This window comes from Amblyraja radiata, chromosome 28, assembly GCF_010909765.2.
Source record: "Amblyraja radiata isolate CabotCenter1 chromosome 28, sAmbRad1.1.pri, whole genome shotgun sequence".
Classification (NCBI taxonomy): Eukaryota; Metazoa; Chordata; class Chondrichthyes; order Rajiformes; family Rajidae; genus Amblyraja; species Amblyraja radiata.
Genome location: NC_045983.1, coordinates 13,222,713 through 13,245,619, shown reverse-complemented (window position 1 = coordinate 13,245,619; position 22,907 = coordinate 13,222,713). Strand labels below are relative to the sequence as shown.

Here is a 22,907-nt window from a genome sequence, read left to right as displayed (position 1 = left end):
TTGAACACTACACAACACTAACATCAACTATGAACTTCTATGGATAGTCTTTGGTTTTGTACCAATGACATTTGGAGGGGGAGGGGGGGGAAGAGTTGCACTGGTATTTATGGTTTTTCATTTATTGAATTTTTATTTATATATTATATATTAACTATGTGTGTTGTGTTTTAAGGTGTTCTGCTGCATGTGAGAATTTCAATGTTCCATTGTCAGTACCTATGACAATTAAACACTTGACTCTGAACCCAAGGAGCAGTCTCACCTGTGAAATAGTTGCAACTCTCCCCTACTTTGCAGTGTTCGATCAGCTCTCTTGTATACTCATGTGCTAATTTCTTGTGTCTCACTCACTGTCCCCCATTTCCCATCTTGCAGTTTCATTCAGTTTAAATAAAAATGTTTTTTCTCACTCTTCTTTCCAAAGTGCAGAACCTATCATTTTTCCACATCACACCCCATCTGCCAACTCCTTGCCCACTCACCGACTCTCACCGATCCATATCCAACCATGTGCTCTTTTTACCCACACAACATGCAGATCTTTGTGAATTTATAAGCACTGATCCTTGTGGATGGAGAGGGAGAAGTAGAGAAATAAGCCGTCATGAAAGTGGAATCAAACTAACCCCACCCCCAGCTGAGAGTCACAGGAATGCAAACATGGCTTCAGTGTATCATAATTAATGAAAGTACTTAAAAAAAAAAAAAAGTGATCCTTTCAAAGCAGCAATTATCTTAAATGGATGGAAAGAAAGATTATAGTCCCAGGCGAGCGAGCTCGTCTAATTTGATGCTAAGCCGCTGCACCTTTATAAAGAGGGTTTAACAAACTCTCTGAGCGCCCACCGTGGACTATGGTCAGTTAAGCCAGCTCCACAGAGTGAGGAGAACTGGCAGCATTCTGCTCCAATGGCTCCTGCTACCTCTTACAACGGGACCGTTGGTGCTTTTGAGGGCCCCCAATGGCCACACTACGCCTCAAAGAGCACCTACATGGTGGTGGCCACGCTGATGGGGCTGGTGGTCTTCCTGGCCTCCTTTGTCAATGGCCTGGTGATCCTGGTGTCTCTCAAGTACAAGAAACTCCGTTCACCCCTCAACTACATCCTGGTCAACCTGGCAGTGGCCAACCTGATGGTCACTTTCTTCGGCAGCACGATCAGCTTCTCCAACAACCTCCACGGCTACTTCACCCTGGGGAAGACCATGTGTCAGTTCGAAGGTTTCATGGTGTCTCTGACAGGTGAGTACTTGTGGGTAGTCCCTGTAGCTCTGTGGAGACCAGCCTCTCCCCTGGTCCATAACATAGGGATCCCCCCTCCTTGAGAAGGAGATATCTACATGTTCCCTGGTCTCAACCAGGCAAATTAGGACCATTTGGCCTCTCAAGCCTGTTTTATCCATTCATAGAAACATAGAAAATAAGTGCAGGAGGAGGCCATTCGGCCTTTCGCCAGTCATTGTGATCATGGCTGATCATCCCCAATCAATAACTTCATGACTGAGGGTGAGAGAGTCATCCAGCACAAAAACAGGCTCTTCAGCCCACCATGTTTATTCTAACCATTGTACTTATCTACACTGTTCCCATTCACCTGCATTTAGTCCACAGCTTTTTATACCATGGAGATTCAAGTGGTTCATTCTGTATCTCTGAAAAAGCAAGAAGTGAGTCGAATCTTCTCTTAAAGAGCCAGTGTAGGTGAGAAGAGCAAAATGGTGAGGTGTTTGCCCAAGCCAAGGTAATCAGACATTGGCTTTGACTTGGAAAGATGCTGCCGTACCTTCACCGCCACTGGATCCAAATTCTGGAACTCTGTATCTTTGAAAGAGCGAGAAGTGACAAGTAAAATGGATGAAGGAGAGCCAGTGGATGTAGTGTATCTGGACTTTCAGAAAGTTTCCGATAAGGTCCCACACAGGAGGTTAGTAGGCAAAATTAATGCACAAGGTATTGGAGGTAGGGTATTGACATGGATAGAGAATTGATTGGCAGACAGGAACAAAGTGTCGGAATAAACGGGTGCCTGTCAGAATGGCAGGCAGTGGCGAGTGGAGTGCTGCAAGGCTCGGTGCTGGGGCCACAACCACAACTATTTACAATATATATTAACGATTTAGATGATGGAATTAAAAGTAACTTTAGCAAATTTACAGCTGACACAAAGCTGGGTGGCAGTGTGAACTGTGAAGAGGATGCTAGGAGTTTGTAGGGTAAATTGGACAGGTTGGGTGAGTGGGCAGATGCATGGCAGATGTAGTATAATGTAGATAAATGTGAAGTTATCCACTTTGGCGGCAAGAACAAGGAGGCAGATTATTATCTCAATGGTGTCAGATTAGGATAAAGGGAAGTGCAACAAAACCTCAGTGTCCTTGTACACCAGTCACTGAAAGTAAACATGCAGGTACAGCAGGCAGTGAAGAAAGCTAATGGCATGTTGGCTTTCATAATGAGAGGATTTGAGTATAGGAGTAAAGAGGTCCTTCTGCAGTTGTACATGGCCCTGGTGAGACCACATCTGGAATATTGTGTGCAGTTTTGTTCTCCTAATTTGAGGAAGGACATCTTTGCTATTGAGGTAGTGCAGCGTAGGTTCACGAGGTTAATCCCCGGGATGGCGGGACTGTCATATGAGAAAAGATTGGAAAGACTGGGCTTGCATTCACTGGAATTTAGAAGGATGAGAAGGGATCATATAGAAACATATAAAATTATAAAAGGACTGGACAAGCTAGATGCAGGAAAAATGTTCCCAATGTTGGGGGAGTCCAGAACCAGGGGCCACCGTCTAAGAATAAAGGAGAGGCCATTTAAAATTGAGGTGAGTAAAAACAGTTTCAACCAGAGAGTTGTGAATTTGTGGAATTCTCTGCCACAGAAGGCAGTAGAGGCCAATTCACTGGATGAATTTAAAAGAGAATTAGATAGAGTTCTAGGGGCTAGCAGAATCAAGGGGTATGGGGAGAAGGCAGGCACGGGTTACTGATTGTGGATGATCAGCCATGATCACAATAAATGGCAGTGCTGGCTCGAACGGCCAAATGACCTCCTCCTGCACCTATTTTCTATGAGGCAGAGAATTCCACAGACTCACAACTCTCTGTGAGTTAAAGTGTTTCCTCATCTCCGTTCTAAATGCCCTATGTACCGAGCCCTAGTGAGACCACACCTGGAGTACTGTGTGCAGTTTTGGTCCCCTAATTGGAGGAAGGACATTCTTGCTATTGAGGGAGTGCAGCGTAGGTTTACAAGGTTAATTCCCGGGATGGCGGGCCTGTCATATGCTGAGAGAATGGAACGGCTGGGCTTGTACACTCTGGAGTTTAGAGGGATGAGGGGATCTTATTGAAACATATAAGATTGTTAAGGGGTTGGACACGCTAGAGGCAGGAAACATGTTCCCGATGTTGGGGGAGTCCAGAACCAGGGGCCACAGTTTAAGAATAAGGGGTAAGGCATTTAGAACGGAGACGAGGAAACACTTTTTCCTCACAGAGAGTTGTGTCTGTGGAATTCTCTTCCTCAGAAGGCGGTGGAGGCCGGTTCAAGAGAGAGCTAGCTAGGGAAGGCTTAAAGATAGCGGAGTCAGGGGATATGGGGAGAAGGCAGGAACTGGGTACTGATTGGGGATGATCAGCAATGATCACATTGAATGGCGGTGCTGACTTGAAGGGCCGAATGGCCTACTCCTGGACCTATTGTCTATTGTCTATTGCCTTACCCCTTATTCTTAAACTGAGGCCCCTGGTTCTGGACCTCCCCAACATCGGAAACATGTTTCCTGCCTCTAGCGTGTCCAAACCCTTAATAATCTTATATGTTTCTAAAAGATATCCTCTCATCCTTCTAAATTCCAGAGTATACAAGCCCAGATGCTCCATTCTCTCAGCATATGACAGTCCCGCCATCCCGGGAATGAACCTTGTAGACCCACGCTGCACTCCCTCATTAGCAAGAATGTCCTTCCTCAAATTAGGGGACCAAAACTGCACACAATACTACAAGTGTGGTCTCACTAGGGCCCTATACAACTGCAAAGGACCTCTTTGCTTCTATCCTCAACTCCTCTTGTTATGAAGGCCAACATGCCATTCGCTTTCTTCACTGCCTGCTGTACCTGTATGTTTACTTTCATTGACTGATGCACAAGGACCCCCAGATCCCATTGTACTTCCCCTTTTTCCAACGACACCATTTAGATAATAATCTGTCTTCCTGTTTTTGCTACCAAAGTGGATAACCTCACTTTTTTCCACATTAAACTGCGTCTGCCATGCATCTGCCCTCTCACCCAACCTGTCCAAGTCACTTTGCATTCTCATAGCATCCTCCTCACAGTTTACACTGCCACCCAGCTTTGTGTCATTTGCAAATTTGCTCATGTTACTTTGAATCCCTTCATCTAAATCATTGATGTATATTGCAAATAGCTGCGATCACAGCACCAAAACTTGCAGTACCCCACCAGTCACTGCCTGCCATTCTGAAAGGGACCCGTTAATCTCCTGTCTACCAACCAATTTTCTATCCATGTCAGCACTCTACCCCCAATACGTGCCCTAATTTTGCCCACTAATCTCCTATGTGGGACCTTATCAAATGCTTTCTGAAAATCCAGGTACACTGCATCCACTGGCTCCCCCTTGTGCATTTTCCTAGTTACATCCTCAAGATACATCCAGAAGATTAGTCAAGCATGATTTCCCCTTCGTAAATCCATGCTGACTTGGACCGATCCTGTTACTGCTATCCAAATGTGCCGCAATTTCATCTTTTATGATTGACTCCAGCATCTTCCCCACCACCGATGTCAGGCTAACTGGCCTATAATTCTCTGTTTTCTCCCTCCCGCCTTTCTTAAAAAGTGGGATAACATTAGCTCCCCTCCAATCCACAGGAACTGATCCTGAATCTATAGAACATTGAAAAATGAACACCAATGCGTCCACGATTTCTAGAGCCACTTCCATAAGTACCCTGGGATGCAGACCATCAGGCCCTGGGGATTTATCAGCCTTTAGTCCCATCAGTCTACCCAACACCATTTCCTGCCTAATGTGAATTTCCTTCAGTTCCTTCGCCACCCCAGATCCTCTGGCCACAAGTACATTGTTTGTGCCCTCCTTAGTGAAGACGGATCCAAAGTACCTGTTCAACTCATTTGCCATTTCCTTGTTCCCCATAATAAATTCACCTTTTTCAGTCTACATGGGTCCAACTTTGGTCTTAACTAATTTTTTTCCTCTTCACAAACCTAAAGAAGGTTTTACTATCCTTCTTGCTGGCCTTGCGTATGACACCCAGATCCTGTGAACAAAACAGATGGGCCCTTCTCTGTATCATAGGAGCCACTGGTAGCACAGGGAGGTTGTGTTGAATGGATTAATCTTGTGCGATGGTGGGAGAGAGAGAAAGAGAGAGAGAGAGAGAGAGAGGGAGAAGAGGAGATTGGAGGGAGTCAGGATGAGACATGGATTGTCTGGTCCTCCCAGGTACCCAGTGGTGAGGCTGTCTTTCCCGGTAGGTATCGTGGGGCTGTGGTCGCTGGCGATCCTGGCCTTCGAACGTTACGTGGTCGTCTGCAAACCCTTGGGTGATTTCCGCTTTCAGCAGCGGCACGCGGTCTGGGGCTGCCTCTTCACCTGGCTCTGGTCACTGGTCTGGACGGCACCGCCTCTGTTCGGATGGTGCAGTTACGTTACTGAGGGTAAGTGCTGGAGCAAGACTCAGGACCCCCACCCCCCCCAACTCACCACGGCGCCGCACAGACCCTTCCAATGGGCACTCCCTCTTGCTACTCCACACTCGATTCCACACGGCTGTCCCTCTGCCTTCCCTGTGGAACCCCAATCCCTCTCGACCCCCTCCTGTACCAGCCTGGAATCTGCTACTCCTGCAGCCTTCTGCAAATTCTAGATCGATGCATTCATCTGATATCTGTGGCCCTTGGCACCTGGGTCGCAATCCCTAGCCTACCAAACCTTTCAATTCAGTAGATGCCTGTAAGAGGTTCCCCCCACCCTCAGCCTCTGGTCCTGTCCCACACTCCCTCTCACTGGGTCTACACAAGGGGAGCTTTGCATGTTCCCCCGTGTCTCCAAATCCTCACTCGGACCTGGACCTGGACTTGGACCGTCCCTTGGGATCACACTTTCTTTCCTTCCCTCTCCCCCTTCCCAACGTACCCTTTAGCTTCTGCCCTAACGAGCTGATGATCAGGGGTTCAAATAGAACATAGAACACAACAGCAAAGAATATCCGCAGCGGTCATGCGGATATGATGCTGTTAAACTAATCTCTGCCTGCATGTTATCCATGTCCCACCATTCCCTGCATCTATTTCCATATCTCTATCTAAAAGCCTCTTAAACACCACTATCATATCTGCCTCCACCACCCCTGGCAGTTTTACGCCTCCTGCAATCTCTGTAAAAAAACCATATCTAGGACACCACCTTCTAACTTTGCTTCTCTCGCCGTAAACCTATCTAGTCTTTCACATTTCCACACTGGAAAAATATTCCAACTGTCTACTCGATGCCTCATAATTCTACATACTTACAGTGCATTCAGAAAGTATTCAGACCCCTCCACTTTTTCCACATTTTGTTACGTTACAGCCTTATTCCAAAATGGATTAAATTCATTTTTCTTATCATCAAACTGCACGCAATACCCCATAATAAAAAAGCGAAAACAGATGTTTTGCAAAGTCATTAAAAAAAAGACGGAAATATCACATTTTCATAAGTATTCAGACCCTTCACTCAGTACTTTGTTGAGGCACCTTTGGCAGCGATTTCAGCCTCAAGTCTTCTTGAGTATGACGCTACAAGCTCGGCACACCTGTATTTGGGTAATTTCTCCCATTCTTCTCTGCAGATCCTCTTAAGCTCTGTCAGGTTGGATGGGGAGCGTCGATGCACAGCTATTTTCTGGTTCCTCCAGAGATGTTCGTTCAAGTTCAAGTCCGGGCTCTGGCTGGGCCATTCAAGGACATTCACAGACTTGTCATGAAGCCACTCCTGCGTTGTCTTGGCTGTGTGCTTTAGGTCGTTGTCCTGTTGGAAGGTGAACCTCCGCACCAGTCTGAGGTTCAGAACACTCTGGAGCAGGTTTTCATCAAGGATCTTTCTGTACTTTTCTCCGTTGATCTTTCCCTCGATCCTGACTAGTCTCCCAGTTCCTGCTGCAGAAAAACATCCCCACAGCATGATGCTGCCACCACCATGCTTCACCGTAGGTATGGTATTGGCCAGGTGATGAGCAGTGCCTGGTTTCCTCCAGACGTGACACTTGGCATTCAGGCCAAAGCATTCAATCTTGCTTTCATCAGACCAGAGAATCTTGTTTAGGTGCCTTTTGGCAAACTCCAAGCGGGCTGTCATGTGCCTTTTACTGAGGAGTGGCTTCCGTCTGGCCACTCTACCATAAAGGCCTGATTGGTGGATTGTTGCAAATATAGTTGTCGTACTGGAAGGTTCTCCCACCTCCACAGAGGAACTCTGGAGCTCTGTCAGAGTGACCATCAGGTTCTTGGTCACCTCCCTGACCAAGGCCCTTCTCCCCCGATTGCTCAGTTTGGCCAGGTGGCCAGCTCTATGAAGAGTCCTGGTGATTCCAGAGTTCTTCCATTTAAGAATGACGGAGGCCACTGTGCTCTTCGGGACCTGCAATGCTGCAGGAATTGTTTTATACCCTTCCCCAGATCTGTGTCTCGACACAATCCTGTCTCGGAGGTCTACGGACAATTCCTTTATCTTCATGGCTTGGTTTTTGCTCTGCACTGTCAACTGCGGGACCTTATATAGACAGGTGTGTGCCTTTCCAAATCATGTACAATCAATTTAATTTACCACTGGTGGACTCCAATCAAGTTGTAGAAACATCTCAAGGATAATCAATGGAAACAGGATGAACCTAAGCTCAATTTTGAGTGTCATAGCAAAGGGTCTGAATACCTATGTAAATGTGATATTTCAGTTATTTCTTTTTAATTACTTTGATAAAAATTCTAAACACGCGTCTTCACTTCTTCATTCTGGGGTATTGTGTGTAGATTGATGATTAAAAAAATGAATTTAATCCATTTTAAAATAAGGCTGTAACGTAACAAAATGTGGAAAAAGTGAAGGGGTCTGAATACTTTTGAAATCCACTGTATATCTGGTCTCCCATCAACCTCCGACTTCACAGAGAAAACATTCCAAGTTTGTCCAAACTCTCCTTGTAGCTAACACTCTTTAATGCAGCTAACATTCTGATCATCCTCTTCTGCACCTTCTCCAAAGTCTCCATGCCCTTCCTGTAATGGACAACCAGAACTGCACACAATACTCCAAATGCAGTCTAATCATAGCCCATCTCGCACTTACACACAAAATATGGCGCCACTCATCACTCATTCGATCACAGTGAAGCAGGCTTCCCTATGTTATCATGTTACTGTTGTGGGACCTTGCTGTGTGCAAGTAATTGGGAATATACCTGACCTTCCCCCAGTGACATGGAGGGACTTCTGTCTGGGGCAGGGTGCGCTGGGAGAGGGGAGACTCTGGAGATGACTGCTTTGTGTTATTAACGCCATTTTCCCTCTGGGCCTCCAGGGCTACGCACGTCCTGTGGACCAAATTGGTACACGGGTGGGACCAACAATAACAGCTACGTGGTGGCCCTCTTCATCACCTGCTTCATGATGCCCCTGAGCCTGATCATCTTCTCCTACTCCAGTCTGCTGGTGGTCCTCCGAGCCGTGAGTTTGCTGAATGGTTCTGCCTCGGGGATCGGTGCTATCCTCCCTTCGGCCTCCAGTCGCTCTGCGGTTCCGTTTTGTTCATGTGGTCCCCCAGCCAACCGGCAAGGAGGTCAGGGCCATTTGCCCGCCATCTGAAGAGTTTAGTGCTACCCAAAGCATCGTCTCTGGGCATAGGCATGAATCGCTACAGGTTCAGAAACTGCTTTGATGATATCACAGGGCCTGTTAAAATGTTGGTTAATCTTCAGTGTGTTCCAAATGTAGATCTGAGCTCTCAGCAGCCGATAGGAGCAGCAGTTTGAGTCACCCCGCACTCAGGAGCTCTGAACACCAACTCAGAGTCAAAGTCAGCATGGAAATAGGCCCTCAGCCCATCTTGCCCACGCCGACATTCCCATGCCCCATCTACACTTATCCAACCTGCCTGCATTTGGCCCACATCCTTCTAAACCTGTCCTATCCATGCATCCGTCCAAATGTCTTTTAAACATTGTGATAGTACCTGTCACAACCACCTCCTCTGGCAGCTTGTTCCATATACCCACCAACCTTTGTGTAAAAAAACCTTAAACCTATGTCCTCTTGTTCTTGGTTCCCCTACTCTGGGTAAAAGACTCTATAACCCACATGATTTTATACCCTTCAAAAAGATCACCCCTCATCCTCCTGCACTCCAGGGAATAAAGTTCTTGCCTGCTCAACCTCTCCCTATAGGTCAGGCCCTCAAATCCTGCCGACATCCTCGTAAATCTTCTCTGCACTTTTTCCAATTTATCATCTTTCCTATAACAGGGTGACCAAAACTGAACACAATACTCTAAATGTGGCCTCACTATTGTCTTGTACAACTGTAACATGACCGCCTAACGTCTGTACTCACAACTGTGCCGGGACGGTCGGGGGATTCTAGCATGAGCTCCTTTTTAAAATTTAAGCAAAAATAGATTTATTCAAGTATTTACAATGCTATTTACAATACTAAATAATTCAAAACAAAACCCACCACCATAATACCAGTAAATCAAATATTCTTAAATAACTATATCACAATCCTTATTAAAGATGTATTCCACCAGCGGTCCAGGAAATCCCCCAAAGTGCCCTTGGATAGCGCATAGTCCCTTTCTAAAACCACCTGGGCGTGGACGTAATCCTGGCAAAGGGGCAGGCAGCCGGCTCGGGCAGAGTCCTCCTCCGCCTGGCGCCGTGACCCGTGGATGGCAAGCTTGGCCAGGCCTAGGAGCAACTCAGCCAGTACATCTTCAGCCCTACCCTCTCCCCTACACACAGGGTGTCCAAAGATGAGGATGGTGGGTGTGAAGTGCAGCCAGAAGGCAAGCAGCAGCCCTTTTAGAATTCGGTACAGAGGCTGCAACCTCACACACTCCATGTAGATGTGGAACACAGACTCGTCCAGCCCGCAAAAGTGGCAGGCGACTGGTGAGTCTGTGAACCGCGAGAGAAACAGGTTACATAGGACTCCTCAGTGTAGTACCCTCCACTCTAGGTCCCCGACATAGAGGGGGAAAATCCCTGAATGGAGGGACCCCCAATCTCGCGACAAAAATTGCCACTTTAAGGTCATAAGGAATAGGCGTAGAATTAGGCCATTCAGCCCATTAAGTCTACTCCGCCGTTCAATCATGGCTGATCTATTTCTCCCTCCTAACCCCAACACTTTGTGCCCAGACGGTGAATGAGGGTGAGCAAGTGCAGGGTGTGGAGGAGGAGCCTGTACAGGAGACTTCAGTGGCAACTGTCTTGTCTGTAACCGTTATCCTGCCTGCCTTGGTAGACGGAGTTTCTCCCATCACCAGCAGGGGGAGTGCTGTGACCAAATGCAACCGCATCTCAGACTCCACAGTCCTACATAGTCCAGGAAACAGGCCCTTTGGCCCAACTTGTCCCTGATGCTCCATGTGCATGTTGGGCCAATGGGTTTGTTTCCACATTCTTTGATTCTGTGAAAGGTTTCAGTTTATTTAGGTTTAGGTTTATTATTGTCACGTGTGCCAAGATACAGTGAAAAACTTTGTTTTGCAAATTATCTGATCCGATCAGACAATAAACACGATCAGATCTAACTCAGGTAGGTGGGGCAAAGGGGAAGATGCAGAGTTCTCAGCATTGTAGCACATCCGTTCCCTCAGCAGCAATTGCCATTTCACCACATGGACCAATCATTCAGCCATCCCATTAGGCATTCGATAATGCGTGGGGTGTTAAACTGTTGGATTCTGATAGAATAGAGGAATGTGACGAATTGTGTTCCTGAGTTGAGGAGCACTTGCAAATCACTGACTCGAGGGTTGAGAAAGCTGACCTCACAGCGTTTATGATCCATTGCATGCAGTTCTGGTTAGAGGTTAGATGTAGTTTAAAGCTCCTCATAGGGAGTATATGACTGGACAGTGCGGAGGGAGCTTCACTCTGTGTGCAAGTCCTGTCTTTTCTTTTACCAAAAATAGATTTATTCAATTATTTATAATACTATTTACAATACCAAATAATTCAAAACAAAACCCACTACCACAATACAAGTAAAACAAATTTTCCTTAAACAACTATTTCCCCATCCTTATTAAGGATACATGTCCTGGAAATCCCATAGGGTGTCCGTGGACAGCGCATAGTCCCTCTCTGAAACCACCCGGGCGCAGATGTAACCCCGGAAAAGGGGCAAAGCCCTCTTCCGCCTGGCGCCATGACTCGCAGATGGCCAGGCCTAGGAGCAACCCAACCAGGACATCTTCAACCCTACCCTTTCCCCAACGCACAGGGTGTCTAACGATGAGGATGGTGGGTGTGAAATGTCGCCAGAAGGCAAGGAGCAGCCTCTTTAGATATCAAGTCCTGTCTTTGGAGAGTTTGACAGGACAGCGGTCCACTCCCGGTGCTGTGACCGGTGCCAGAGAGCGTGAGTGAACTATCTTCTCTCCCTCTGCAGGTCGCTCAGCAACAGAAGGACAGCCAGAGCACGCAGCGCGCCGAGCGAGAGGTGTCCCGCATGGTGGTCGCCATGGTGATGGCCTTCCTGGTCTGCTGGTTGCCCTACGCCACCTTTGCCATGGTGATTGCAATTAATAAGGACATCGTGATTCAGCCCACCCTGGCCTCCATGCCTTCCTACTTCTCAAAGACCGCCACCATCTACAACCCCGTCATTTACGTCTTCATGAACAAACAGGTACGGCCGGTCCATCCCGGGGGTGGGGTGGGTCTCCAACTCTCCATTAACGCCTTCCTGCACCTTTCATTGCGTGACTGCTCACCCCACACTGTCCCCCCCCCCTCCAGTCACCCATCACTAGTGCCTGACGTACCCATCACTGTCAGTCCTCCAGCTTTTGTAGTGGAATGGTTGACAAACAGCCGGCTTGTTACCCAATCGATCAATTCCTTGATGTTCAAACGAGGTTTTTGTGAAATATTCCCAGTTATTTTTTTGCCAAATTCTTCCCAGCTGTTATCTGGTAACTAAACGGTCCTCTCATCAGCTAGAGTACAGTCCTGACCTCCCATCTACCTCATTGAATCGGACTATCTTTATTCTGACTTTATTGGACCTCAATTGTTATATCTTGAACTAAACGTTGTACCCTTTATCCTTTAAATGTGCACTGTGACAGCTTGATTATATTCATACATAGTCTTTAACTGGATAGTACTCAAACAATACCTTTTCACTGCACCTTGGTACATGTAACATTAATAAACTAAACTAAACTAATTATTCCTCCATTCACCTGCCTGAAGTGCTGCACGAAAGAATACTCTTTCATTTCCAACAACTCCAGCACAATATTTTATGATGAGCACCATTAGTTGTACGGTCTTCTCTTCCTCCCACTTCTGCAGAGTTTTGGTTGAGACTATCACAGAAGCAGGGGGATGTGGCTGGGTCTCAAGGCCGTGAGGTGATTTATCCAATTGGCCTCAGTGATGTTGCTATTGATTGAAAGATACAGCACGGAAACAGGTCCTTGCGTCCATCGAGTCCACGCTGACCATCGATCACCCGTTTGCTCTGGTTCTATGTTATCCCACTTTCACATCCACTTTCACGCCCAACTCACTGGCAGCAATTGACAGAGGCCAATTAACCTACAAACCCACAGATCTTTGGGATGTGGAAGGAAGCCAAAGGAGATCCTCGCGGACACTAGGAGAACTTACAAAACTCCACACAGACAGCAGCCGAGGTCAGGATCAAATGTGTAGAAAATAATGTAGATGCTGGTTTAAATCACAGGTAGACTCAAAATGCTGGAGTAACTCAGCGGGTCAGGCAGCATCTCTGTAGAGAAGGAATGGGTGACGTTTCAGGTCGAGCAGAGATGCTGCCTGACCCGCTGAGTTATTCCAACATTTTATGTCTACCTGAGGTCAGGATCAGATTCAGATTCAATCTTTATTGTCATTGTGCAGTGTACAGTACAGAGACAACGAAATGCAGTTAGCATCTCACCTAGAAGAGCGAACATAGAATAATGAGCAATAAATATATATACGTACATACAGTAGTAGTAGTGCAATTTTTCTGGGGGAAGGAGTGTCCGGGGTGGGGGGGGGGGGGGGGGTGGGGGAGGTGACTGGCAATCACCAAGGTGCAGAGTTAAGTAATGTAACAGCCGCAGGGAAGAAGCTGTTCCTGGACATGCTGGTCCGGCAACGGAGAGACCTGTAACGCCTCCCGGATGGGAGGAGGGTAAACAGACTGTGGCTGGAGTGAGAGCAGTCCTTGACGATGCTGCGCGCCCTCCGCAGACATCGTTTGCTTTGGACAGACTCAATGTCGGGGAGTGAGGAACCGGTGATGCGTTGGGCAATTTTCTCCACCCTCTGCAGTGCTTTCCGGTCGGAGACAGAGCAGTTGCCATACCATACCATATCAAAGCAGGTCTCTGTCGCTGTGAGGCAGCAGCTCTACCAGCTGCACCACTGTGCCATCCCTACCGTTAATACAATAGAAATCCGTTAATCTGGCAGGGTTAGGAATTCACTGGTGCCAGTAATAGATTTTACTAATATTCCAATACTTTTAATTCATGAACAAAAATATATACATTCCAGTTAATCTGTTAAGTTTATAAGGGAGCATGGGAAACAGAAGAGGTGAGTTTAAAGAGAACATGGTAAGTAGGTCCTGGTGAATAGGTGGTTGACTTGGCAAACATTACCAGGTGACCCAGTTGCCGAATCATAGGAATTTCCCTTTAGAGCGGATTATCCAAAACCCTCTCTCCCTGTATCTCTGGATCCTGCCTGCCACTGCCATCTGGTGGCCTGTCTGGGGATGGAATCTCTGGGCAGTTGATTTAAGGACATCCCAAGGTGCTGTCTAGCCGGTAAGACTCTTTTGAAGTGTACTGATATTGGGAGTACAGCGGCTGACAGGGTAAAATCTCACATAAAAGAGGTAACTCATTCACCAAGAACTTCAGGGAGAATTGGTTTATTAATGTGTAGGAAAGAACTGCAGATGCTGGTTTAAATCGAAGATAGACACAAAATGCTGGAGTAACTCAGCGGGACAGGCAGCATCTCTGGAGAGAAGGAATGGATGATGTTTCAGGTCGTGGCCCTTCTTCAGACTGATGTCAGGGGAGTGGGCAGAACAGAGATAGAATGTATTCGGAGACAGTAAGACTGGTGGGAGAACTGGAAGGGGGAGGGGATGGAGAGAGTGGGAAAGCAAGGGCTATTTGAAGTTAGAGAAGTCAATGTTCATACCACTGGGGTGTAAGCTACCCAAGCAAAATATGAGGTGCTGGTCCTCCAATTTGCGCTGGGCCTCACTCTGACAATGGAGGAGGCCCAGGACAGAAAAGTCAGATTGGGAATGGGAGGGGGAGTTAAAGTGCTGAGCAACCAGGAGATCAGGCAAGTTAAGGCGGACTAAGCGGAGGTGTTCAGCGAAATGATCGGTGACCCTGCTGTAAGATCTTTAAAGTGAAGAGGGAGATGTAATGTCTTGGTACAATATGGAACATGTATATACTGTAAATGTCAGTGCCGGTGATGTCTGTAAAGTAAAGAGGGAGATGTGATGTCTGGGCACGAAATGTTATATATGTAATACATGTTCCATATTGTACCAAGACATTACACCTGCGCTTGGTCTCGCCGATGTACAGGAGTTGATACCTGGAACAGCGCATACAGTAAATGAGGTTGGAGGAGTTTATTATTGTCATGTGCACTGAGATATAATGAAAAGCTTGTGTTTGCATGCTATTGAATTAAATCAGATAATAAAAATAGAAACATAGAAAATAGGTGCAGGAGTAGATCATTCGTCCCTTCGAACCAGCACCATCATTCAACATGATCATGGCTGATCATCCAAAATCAGTACCCCGTTCCTGCTTTCTCCCCATATCCCTTGATTCAGTTAGCCCAAAGAGCTATATCTAACTCTCTCATGAAAACATCCAGTGAAATGGCCTCTGCTGCCTTCTGTGGCAGAGAAGCAACAGTAGCCATGCCTGGATATGAGGGATTCCTTTTCATTCTTGGGCCTTGGCTTTTGGCATTTTAGGATATTAAATTCACAAAACCTGGGCTTCCATGCAATTTATCTATTTGACCTACAATCAGCAGCTGGTAGATGGCTGAGATGAGAAGACTGCAGATATTTCTATCCGAAATAGAGCAGATGCAAAAGTTTAAAATGTGACGGTGTCGCAAGCACAAGCATCCAGCGGTCAAGAGACTCTTGGAAGTGACACTGGTGTCAGTCGGTGTGTTGCTGTCCTAGATCTGAAGACTGAACATTTCTGTGAGATGTTGCAGAATGCAGAGTCCCTGAAGATAGGCACAAAATGCTGGAGCAACTCAGCAGGACAGGCAGCATCTCTGGGGACAGAACGAATGAGCGAAGTTTCGGGTCGATACCCTTCTTCAGACAACCCGAAACATCACCCATTCCTTCTATCCAGAGATGCTGTCTGACTCGCTGAGCCACTCTGCACTTTGTGAATATCCTCAGTGCAAACCAGCATCTTCAGTTCCTTGCTGCACAGTCTGTGATGCAGAGGGACCAAAGGGAGGGGTTGATGGTATGCGTGCCGTGGAATTAAATGGTCTGGGGGATCGGGGAGGGGGTTGCGGGGAGGGACTCTCAGCTGCCAACAGATGATTATGAGAAAAAGTAGATCTATGGAGTGGAAAGCCAGGCTGAAAAATTGCAAAGGCCAGGCACGGAGTGAAAGGGAACCCCGAGATATCTAGGAAGGAACTGCAGATGCTGGTTTCCACCAAAGGTAGACACAAAGTGCTGGAGTAACTCAGCGGGTCAGACAGCATCACTGGAGAAAAGAGATAGGTGACATTTTGGGTCGGGACCCTTCTTCAGACTGAAAGAAAAAAAACTCTTAATTGGCAACAATTCAGCAAATTGTTCTCCAAATCTTGTTTTGTCTATTAAATTTGGATCAACAAGCACTTTCATCAAAGCATATTCATCTATCCCTCTCATTAATTCAATGCTGAACATGCAGATTAATTCTTATCTTGACTTTTCTGCGTATTATTGCCAAATCAACATTCCTCTAAAGGAATAACATAATCATTCTTGGTCGTCCCATTCAATTCCCTATCTCGTCGTCAGCGAATTCCCTTGTCATAATTTTATGATTCAAAGCTTGTGGTTTCCATTAATGCGAAGGCAAGTTATGATCGATGTATGAGTATAAGCCACATTACCACCATCCTGAGTAAGGTCCTTCCAATTTTATACCATATGGAGCATGAATAGCAACAGCAGAACCAAGCCACAAAGAACATCCATTTTAATATTGGTCTGGAGCTTAAAATTCTCACTTGAGATTAGTCACGTAATCAGTCTTTGGAGTGTGGGAGGAAAACGGAGCACCTGGAGAAAACCCACGCAGGTCATGCGGTGAATGTATTTTTCAAAACTCCCCACGGACAAGCACCCGTAGTTAGGATTGAACCCGGGTCCCAGACGCTGTAAGGCAGCAACTCTGCATGGTGGTGCTGCAGTTTGAGTTGCTGCCTTACGGCGCCAGAGACCCGGGTTCGATACCGACTAGGAGTGCATATCTGTGCGGAGTTTGGACGTTGTCCCCGTGACCGCAAGGGTTTTCTGCGGGAGATCCGCTTTCATCCCACTTTCCAAAGACATGGAAACATGGAAAAATAGGTGCAGGAGTAGGCCATTCAGCCCTTCGAGCCAGCACCGTCATTCAATATGATCATGGCTGATCATCTAAAATCAGCACCCCGCTTTTCCTGCTTCCTGCTTTTCCCCCATATCCCTTGATTCCTTTGATAATATGATACATTAAAAAAAATCAAAACATACACAAGTACAACAGGTAGTTGTACAAAGGCAAAAATACCACAGTGCAGAATATAGTTTTCTGCACTGCCGCGTTACAGTGCTGGCGAAAATGTCCAATGTCAGCAATGGGGAAGGTTGGAAGATTGGGACTAGAACCTTATATGGGAGAACAATTTAGAAGTCTTATAACAGCAGTGAAAAAGCTGCTCCCAAGTCTTGTGGTATGTGCTTTCATGTTTTTGTATCTTCTGCTTGACGAGAGCAGGCAGAAGAGAGAAGTGTAGATGGAGTCAATAGTAGGGAGTCTGGAATGTGTGATGGATTGTAAGGGTGTTTGCATCTATCTGATGTGACCTTAGGTTGGTACTGACGTACTGCACCTCCAGTAGCGCAGAACTGCATCTGGAATGTTCGGTGATAGCTTTGTGCTTAAGTCTCTGGACTAAAAAGTGACCCAGATTAGGTCAGAGAGAACAGTTCACTCAGCTGACAGGGATGTACAGAGGGCAGGTGATCTGAACTTGCCCCACTGTGCTTTGTTTTGTGTGTCATACAGTACAACACAGGGACAGCCCCTCTAATCCACCTGACCCAAGTCAACCATCAATCATCCATCTACACTAATTCCATTTTCTTCCCCCCACATTCCCATGAACTCCCCCCAGATTCTACCACCCAGCTACACACTCGGGGCAATTTACAGCAGCCAGTTAACCCACTGACACACGCATGTCTTTGAGATGTGGGAGGCCACTGAGTTCCCCTCCCTCATCTCTGAGCGTTTCTCCTTTCTTTCCCACACAGTTCCGGACGTGCCTGGTGACCACCCTGTGTTGTGGCCGTGACCCGCTTGGTGGCAGCGAGGAGACCAGCTCCGGCTCCGCAGCCGGCAGCAACACCAAGACCATCGCCCTGTCCGAGAGGGGCGGCAACAGAGTCTTGCCGGCCTGACGCCCGGCCAATCGTACCGGCCGGCAGGAAATGAGGGCGACTCACTCAGTTATAAAGCCTGGCCGCCATGGTCAAGTGGGGCTGAATGGCCTGTTTGCGTGCTGTACGACTCTATACCCTGACCCCTCCCCGTCCGTCTTCGACTTCCAATTCAAGTAATACCCTCTACCCTCTCCCCCTTTGCAGTGTCCCCACCTGGCACGCTCCCATTTCCCCACCATCTATCACTCCCCCTTATTCACACACCCTACTACTTTCCTCTCCTTCATAGTTATTTCCGAGTCCCCCTTTTCCCTTTTATCCCCACACTCTCCCTCCCTCCTCCACCCCCTTTGCCTACCACCCACATCCCTCCCTCCGGCTTTACATTTCACTCTTCTCAATTTCTGACAACCTTTTTGTCTTTGCTTCACCTCGTGCATTAGTCACTTACTCCACCCAACTACCAATTATTCCCCTCACCTGTAACCACCTATCATGTGGTTAGTCCTGCACCCCCATCCCTCTCTTCTTCAGATTTCTCTCCCCAGACAGATGACTTTTCTGGCCAGGACCCTTCTTCAGGCCCGAAAAGCCATCTGACCATTCCTTCCACAGATGCTGCCTGACCGGCTGAGTTCCTCCAGTACTTTCTGTTTTTGCTCTAGATTCCAACATATGCAGTCCCTTGTATCTCCATGTGGAAACGTCTGCAGTCATCAGCCACCTCATACCCACCAAACCAGAGTGGAAACAAGTCAGCCCTGATCCTGAGGCACTGCCTACGAAGAGAAGAAGAATATAACTCGAGTGGGATGTCTTTACTCATACACTCTTTTTAAGAAAGGCGGGAGAGAGAAAACAGGGAATTATAGACCAGATAGCCTGACATCGGTGGTGGGGAAGATGCTGGAGTCAATTATAAAAGATGAAATAGCAGCACATTTGGATAGCAGTAATAGGATTGGTCCGAGTCAGCGTGGATTTACAAAGGGGAAATCATGCTTGACTAATCTTCTGGAATTTTTTGAGGATGTAACTAGGAAAATGGACAAGGGAGAGACAGTGGATGTAGCGTACCCGGACTTTCAGAAAGCATTTGATAAAGTCCCACATAGAAGATTAGTGGGCCAAATTAGGGCACATGGTATTGGGGGTAGAGTGCTGACATGGATAGAAAATTGGTTGGCAGACAGGAAACAAAGAGTAGGGATGAATAGGTCCCTTTCAGAATGGTAGGCAGTGACTTGTGGGGTACCGCAAGGCTCGGTGCTGGGACCGCTGCTATTTACAATATACATCAATGATTTAGATGAAGGGATTCAAAGTAACATTAGCAAATTTGCAAATGACACAAAGCTGGGTGGCAGTGTGAACTGTGAGGAGAATGCTACGAGAATGCAGGGTGACTTGGACAGATTGGGTGGGAGGGCAGATGCAGTTTAATGTGGATAAATGTGAGGTTATCCACTTTGGCAGCAAAAACAGGAAGGCAGATTACTATCTAAATGGTGTCAAGTTGGGAAAAGGGGAAGTACAATGGGATCTAGGGGTCCTTGTTCATCAGTCAATGAAAGTAAGCATGCAGGTACAGCAGGCAGTGAAGAAAGCGAATGGCACGTTGGCCTTTATAACAAGAGGAGTTGAGTATAGGAGCAAAGAGGTTCTTCTGCAGTTAGGGCCCTAGTTAGATCACACCTGGAGCATTGTTTGCAGTTTTGGTCCCCTAATTTGAAGAAGGACATTCTTGCTATTGAGGGAGTGCAGCGTAGGTTTACAAGGTTAATTCCCGGGATGGCGGGACTGTCATATGCTGAGAGAATGGAGCGGCTGGGCTTGTATACTCTGGAATTTAGATGGATGAGAGGGGATCTTATTGAAACATATATGATTATTAAGGGTTTGGACACGCTAGAGGCAGGAAACGTGTTCCCGATGTTGGGGGAGTCCAGAACTAGGGGCCACAGTTTAAGAATAAGGGGTAAGGCATTTAGAACGGAGACGAGGAAACACTTTTTCCTCACAGAGAGCTGTGAGTGTGGAATTCTCTGCCTCAGAGTGCGGTGGAGGCCGGTTCACTGGATACTTTCAAGAGAGAGCTTGATAGGGCTCTTAAAGATAACGGAGTCAGGGGATATGGGGAGAAGGCAGGAACTGATTGGGGATGATCAGCCATGATCACATTGAATGGCGGTGCTGGCTTGAAGGGCCGAATAACCTACTCGTCTATTGCACCTATTGTCTATTGTCTGTTGTCATTCAGATCCTCTTGCAATAAAGGTCAACATACCAAATGTTTTCTCAGCTGCCTCAGTGCCTGTATATTGGCTTTCACTAACTTGCATAAACATTTCCAACTCTCAATATTTAAAAAATATTAGTCTAAGTGGGAACCGTTGGGTCCCTGTCACATGGGTGGCCTGGTCCCCCAACGCAACCCGTTCCCGCACGCAATATTCCATCACCCATCCATTCCCCCAAGGCAACCCGTTCCCCCATGCAATATTCCAATATTCCCCATCGCCCTTCTCCACCCCCCCTCCTTCCTCCACACTCTCCCCATCTCCCTCTGCCACCCCATCTCCCTCCTCCACACCCCCCCTTCCTCCTCCACACCCCACATAGCCCTCTACCACCCCTCACCCCTTCTCCCTCCTCCACCCCTCCCCATCTCCCTCCTCCACACCCCCCCATCTCCCTCTACCACCTCACTCCCCACCCCATCTCCCTCTTCCTCATTTCCCTCATCCTCCGACCCTCACTCCCATTCCCTGCCCCAGCATCTACCCAGGTCGTAGAGCAGCGCCAGGGCCTGGAACTCAGCCTGGTTCTCGTACTCGGCCTGACCCTGGCTGTAGACTCCATGCCTCAGCTCGGCCGCCGCCTGGGCTCCAATCCACGCCCCGACTTCATCTCCGGGCTTGTCCTTGACCCCGGACCCAGGCTCGTCCTTGGTTCCAGCCCAGGCAGCGGCTTCTTTCTCGGTCCCGGTTACGGCCCCATCCCAAGCACCGGGTTCAGCCCTCACTCCAGCTCCAGCACCAGGCTTGGTTCCAGCCCAGGCCAACTCCCCGGGCTCAGCCCGTGGCACCACCCTCCCCACCAGGTACCGAGCGGCCGCAGCTCGTCGTGCGTCGCCGGCCGCTGCCACTCCTTCACCGCGACGCCGGTGGCGAGTTGGCGACCACCAGCCGACTGACAGCGGGTGCGGGCAATCCCGGCGATGTCCCTTCCTGATTGACAGGAGAGGAGACCAGACTGCGTGGCGGCAACTGACACCAATCTGCGCATGCGCGGTTTATACGATTTTTCAACCTTAATAACTTTTACAATATACCATCGATCGGAACAAAACTTGTTGCACTTGAGCACAGGAGAATGGTAAGGTGGCGAAAAAGGTGGCACTATCGTGTACTGTTTCTGCGCAAATAGAAAAACTACTCAAACCGGAAGAGCACAAGATCAGAGTTTTAGTTATGTATAGATGTATAGATAGATAGATAGATAGATAGATGGATGGATTCAGCACCAAGGGCGGCACAGTGGCACAGCTGGTAATAATAATAATAATGGATGGGATTTATATAGCGCCTTTCTAATACTCAAGGCCTCTGCCTCACAGCGCCAGAGACCCAGCTTCGATTCTGAATTCAGCTGTTTCTGTGGAGTTTGCATCTTCTCCCTGTTACTGCATGAGTTTCCTCTGGGTACTCCAGTTTCATCACACATGCCAAAGACCTGGGTTTATCGGTTAATTGACCTCTATAAATTGCCCCAAGTGTGTCGGGAGTGGATGAGAAAGTTGAATAACATTGAACTAATGTGAACAGTTGATTGATGGTTGGCATAGACTTGGTGGGCGGAAGGGCCTGTTTCTATGCTATATCTTTCAATCTATTCAATCAATCAAATGGATTGAGGACTAACTCCCAGTGAGTCACCCCACATGTGTCAGGTTAGTCTTGGCATAGCATTAATGGTGTTGGAAAACTGTTATAAAATAATTGAATGGTTAGAAAATAACACACATGTCTGTCCTGGCACCCCACCCCAGATGCTCTCTTGTTCCACACCCGGCCCTTACTCTGTGGCAATTTTTTCTTTGCCACATACTAATCCAATTCACTCATTATGGCCACAATGGAACCCACCTCCACCACAGCTTCAGATTCCAACTGCATGCTGAGTAAACAAGGTTTTCCTCATTAAAAAAAACCCCCAGTGTTGGAATAACTCAGCCAGAGATGAAAAGGCAAATCATGTGAGACAAAAGGATTGAAGAGTTGTGAAACCTGCGGAAGGAATGCAAGTGGAAGGGGAGGGGAAAGAAAAAGATTGGTGAGAGTTTAGGTGGGGCACAGGGGAAGGAATGAAAAGTTGTTACCTAAACTTGGAGAATTCAATGTTTTGCCATTGGGATTTAAACTGCTTCAGTGGAATATGAGGTGCTGTTCCTCCAGTCTGTGTGTGGCCTCACTCTGGCAATGGAGGAGGCCCAAGACAGAAAGTTCAGTAAGGTAATGAGAAGGGAAGTTACAATAGTGAGCAACAGGAAGACCCAGTGTGCACTGGTGGATCAAGCGCAAGTGTTCAGCGAAACTGTCGCTGAGTCTATGCTTGGTCTCACCGATGTACTGGAGGGCACATCAGGAACACCAGATGCAGTAGATGAGGTTAGATGAGGTGCACGTGCTTTCCCACAACGGGAGCCTTGCCTATTCTCAAAAACTCTTGTGTCCAGGGGTGGAAGATGATGAGACCCCAGGATGTCATAGGAGAAGGGAGATGTCCATTGAACCAGACACCTTGCCATGTGAGACGGCGTAATCAAGCCGGTTACCGATGACGTACCAACAAGGGGTGGGGATGCAAGACGTTCGGCTGTGTGCCATGATGTGGCGTGGTCA

General features: G+C 47.5%; 1 protein-coding gene across 1 annotated transcript; it reads left to right on the top strand.

Annotated features, from left to right (window-relative positions):
- LOC116988845 (pinopsin-like) lies at window positions 1-18,902 on the top strand. Its single transcript, XM_033045821.1, has 5 exons — window positions 1-1,246; window positions 5,532-5,714; window positions 8,614-8,759; window positions 11,710-11,949; window positions 17,875-18,902. The coding sequence occupies exons 1-5, from the start codon at window positions 913-915 to the stop codon at window positions 18,019-18,021; spliced, it is 1,050 nt and encodes a 349-aa protein (XP_032901712.1). The 5' UTR covers window positions 1-912; the 3' UTR covers window positions 18,022-18,902.
- Window positions 18,903-22,907: the final 4,005 nt, after the last annotated feature.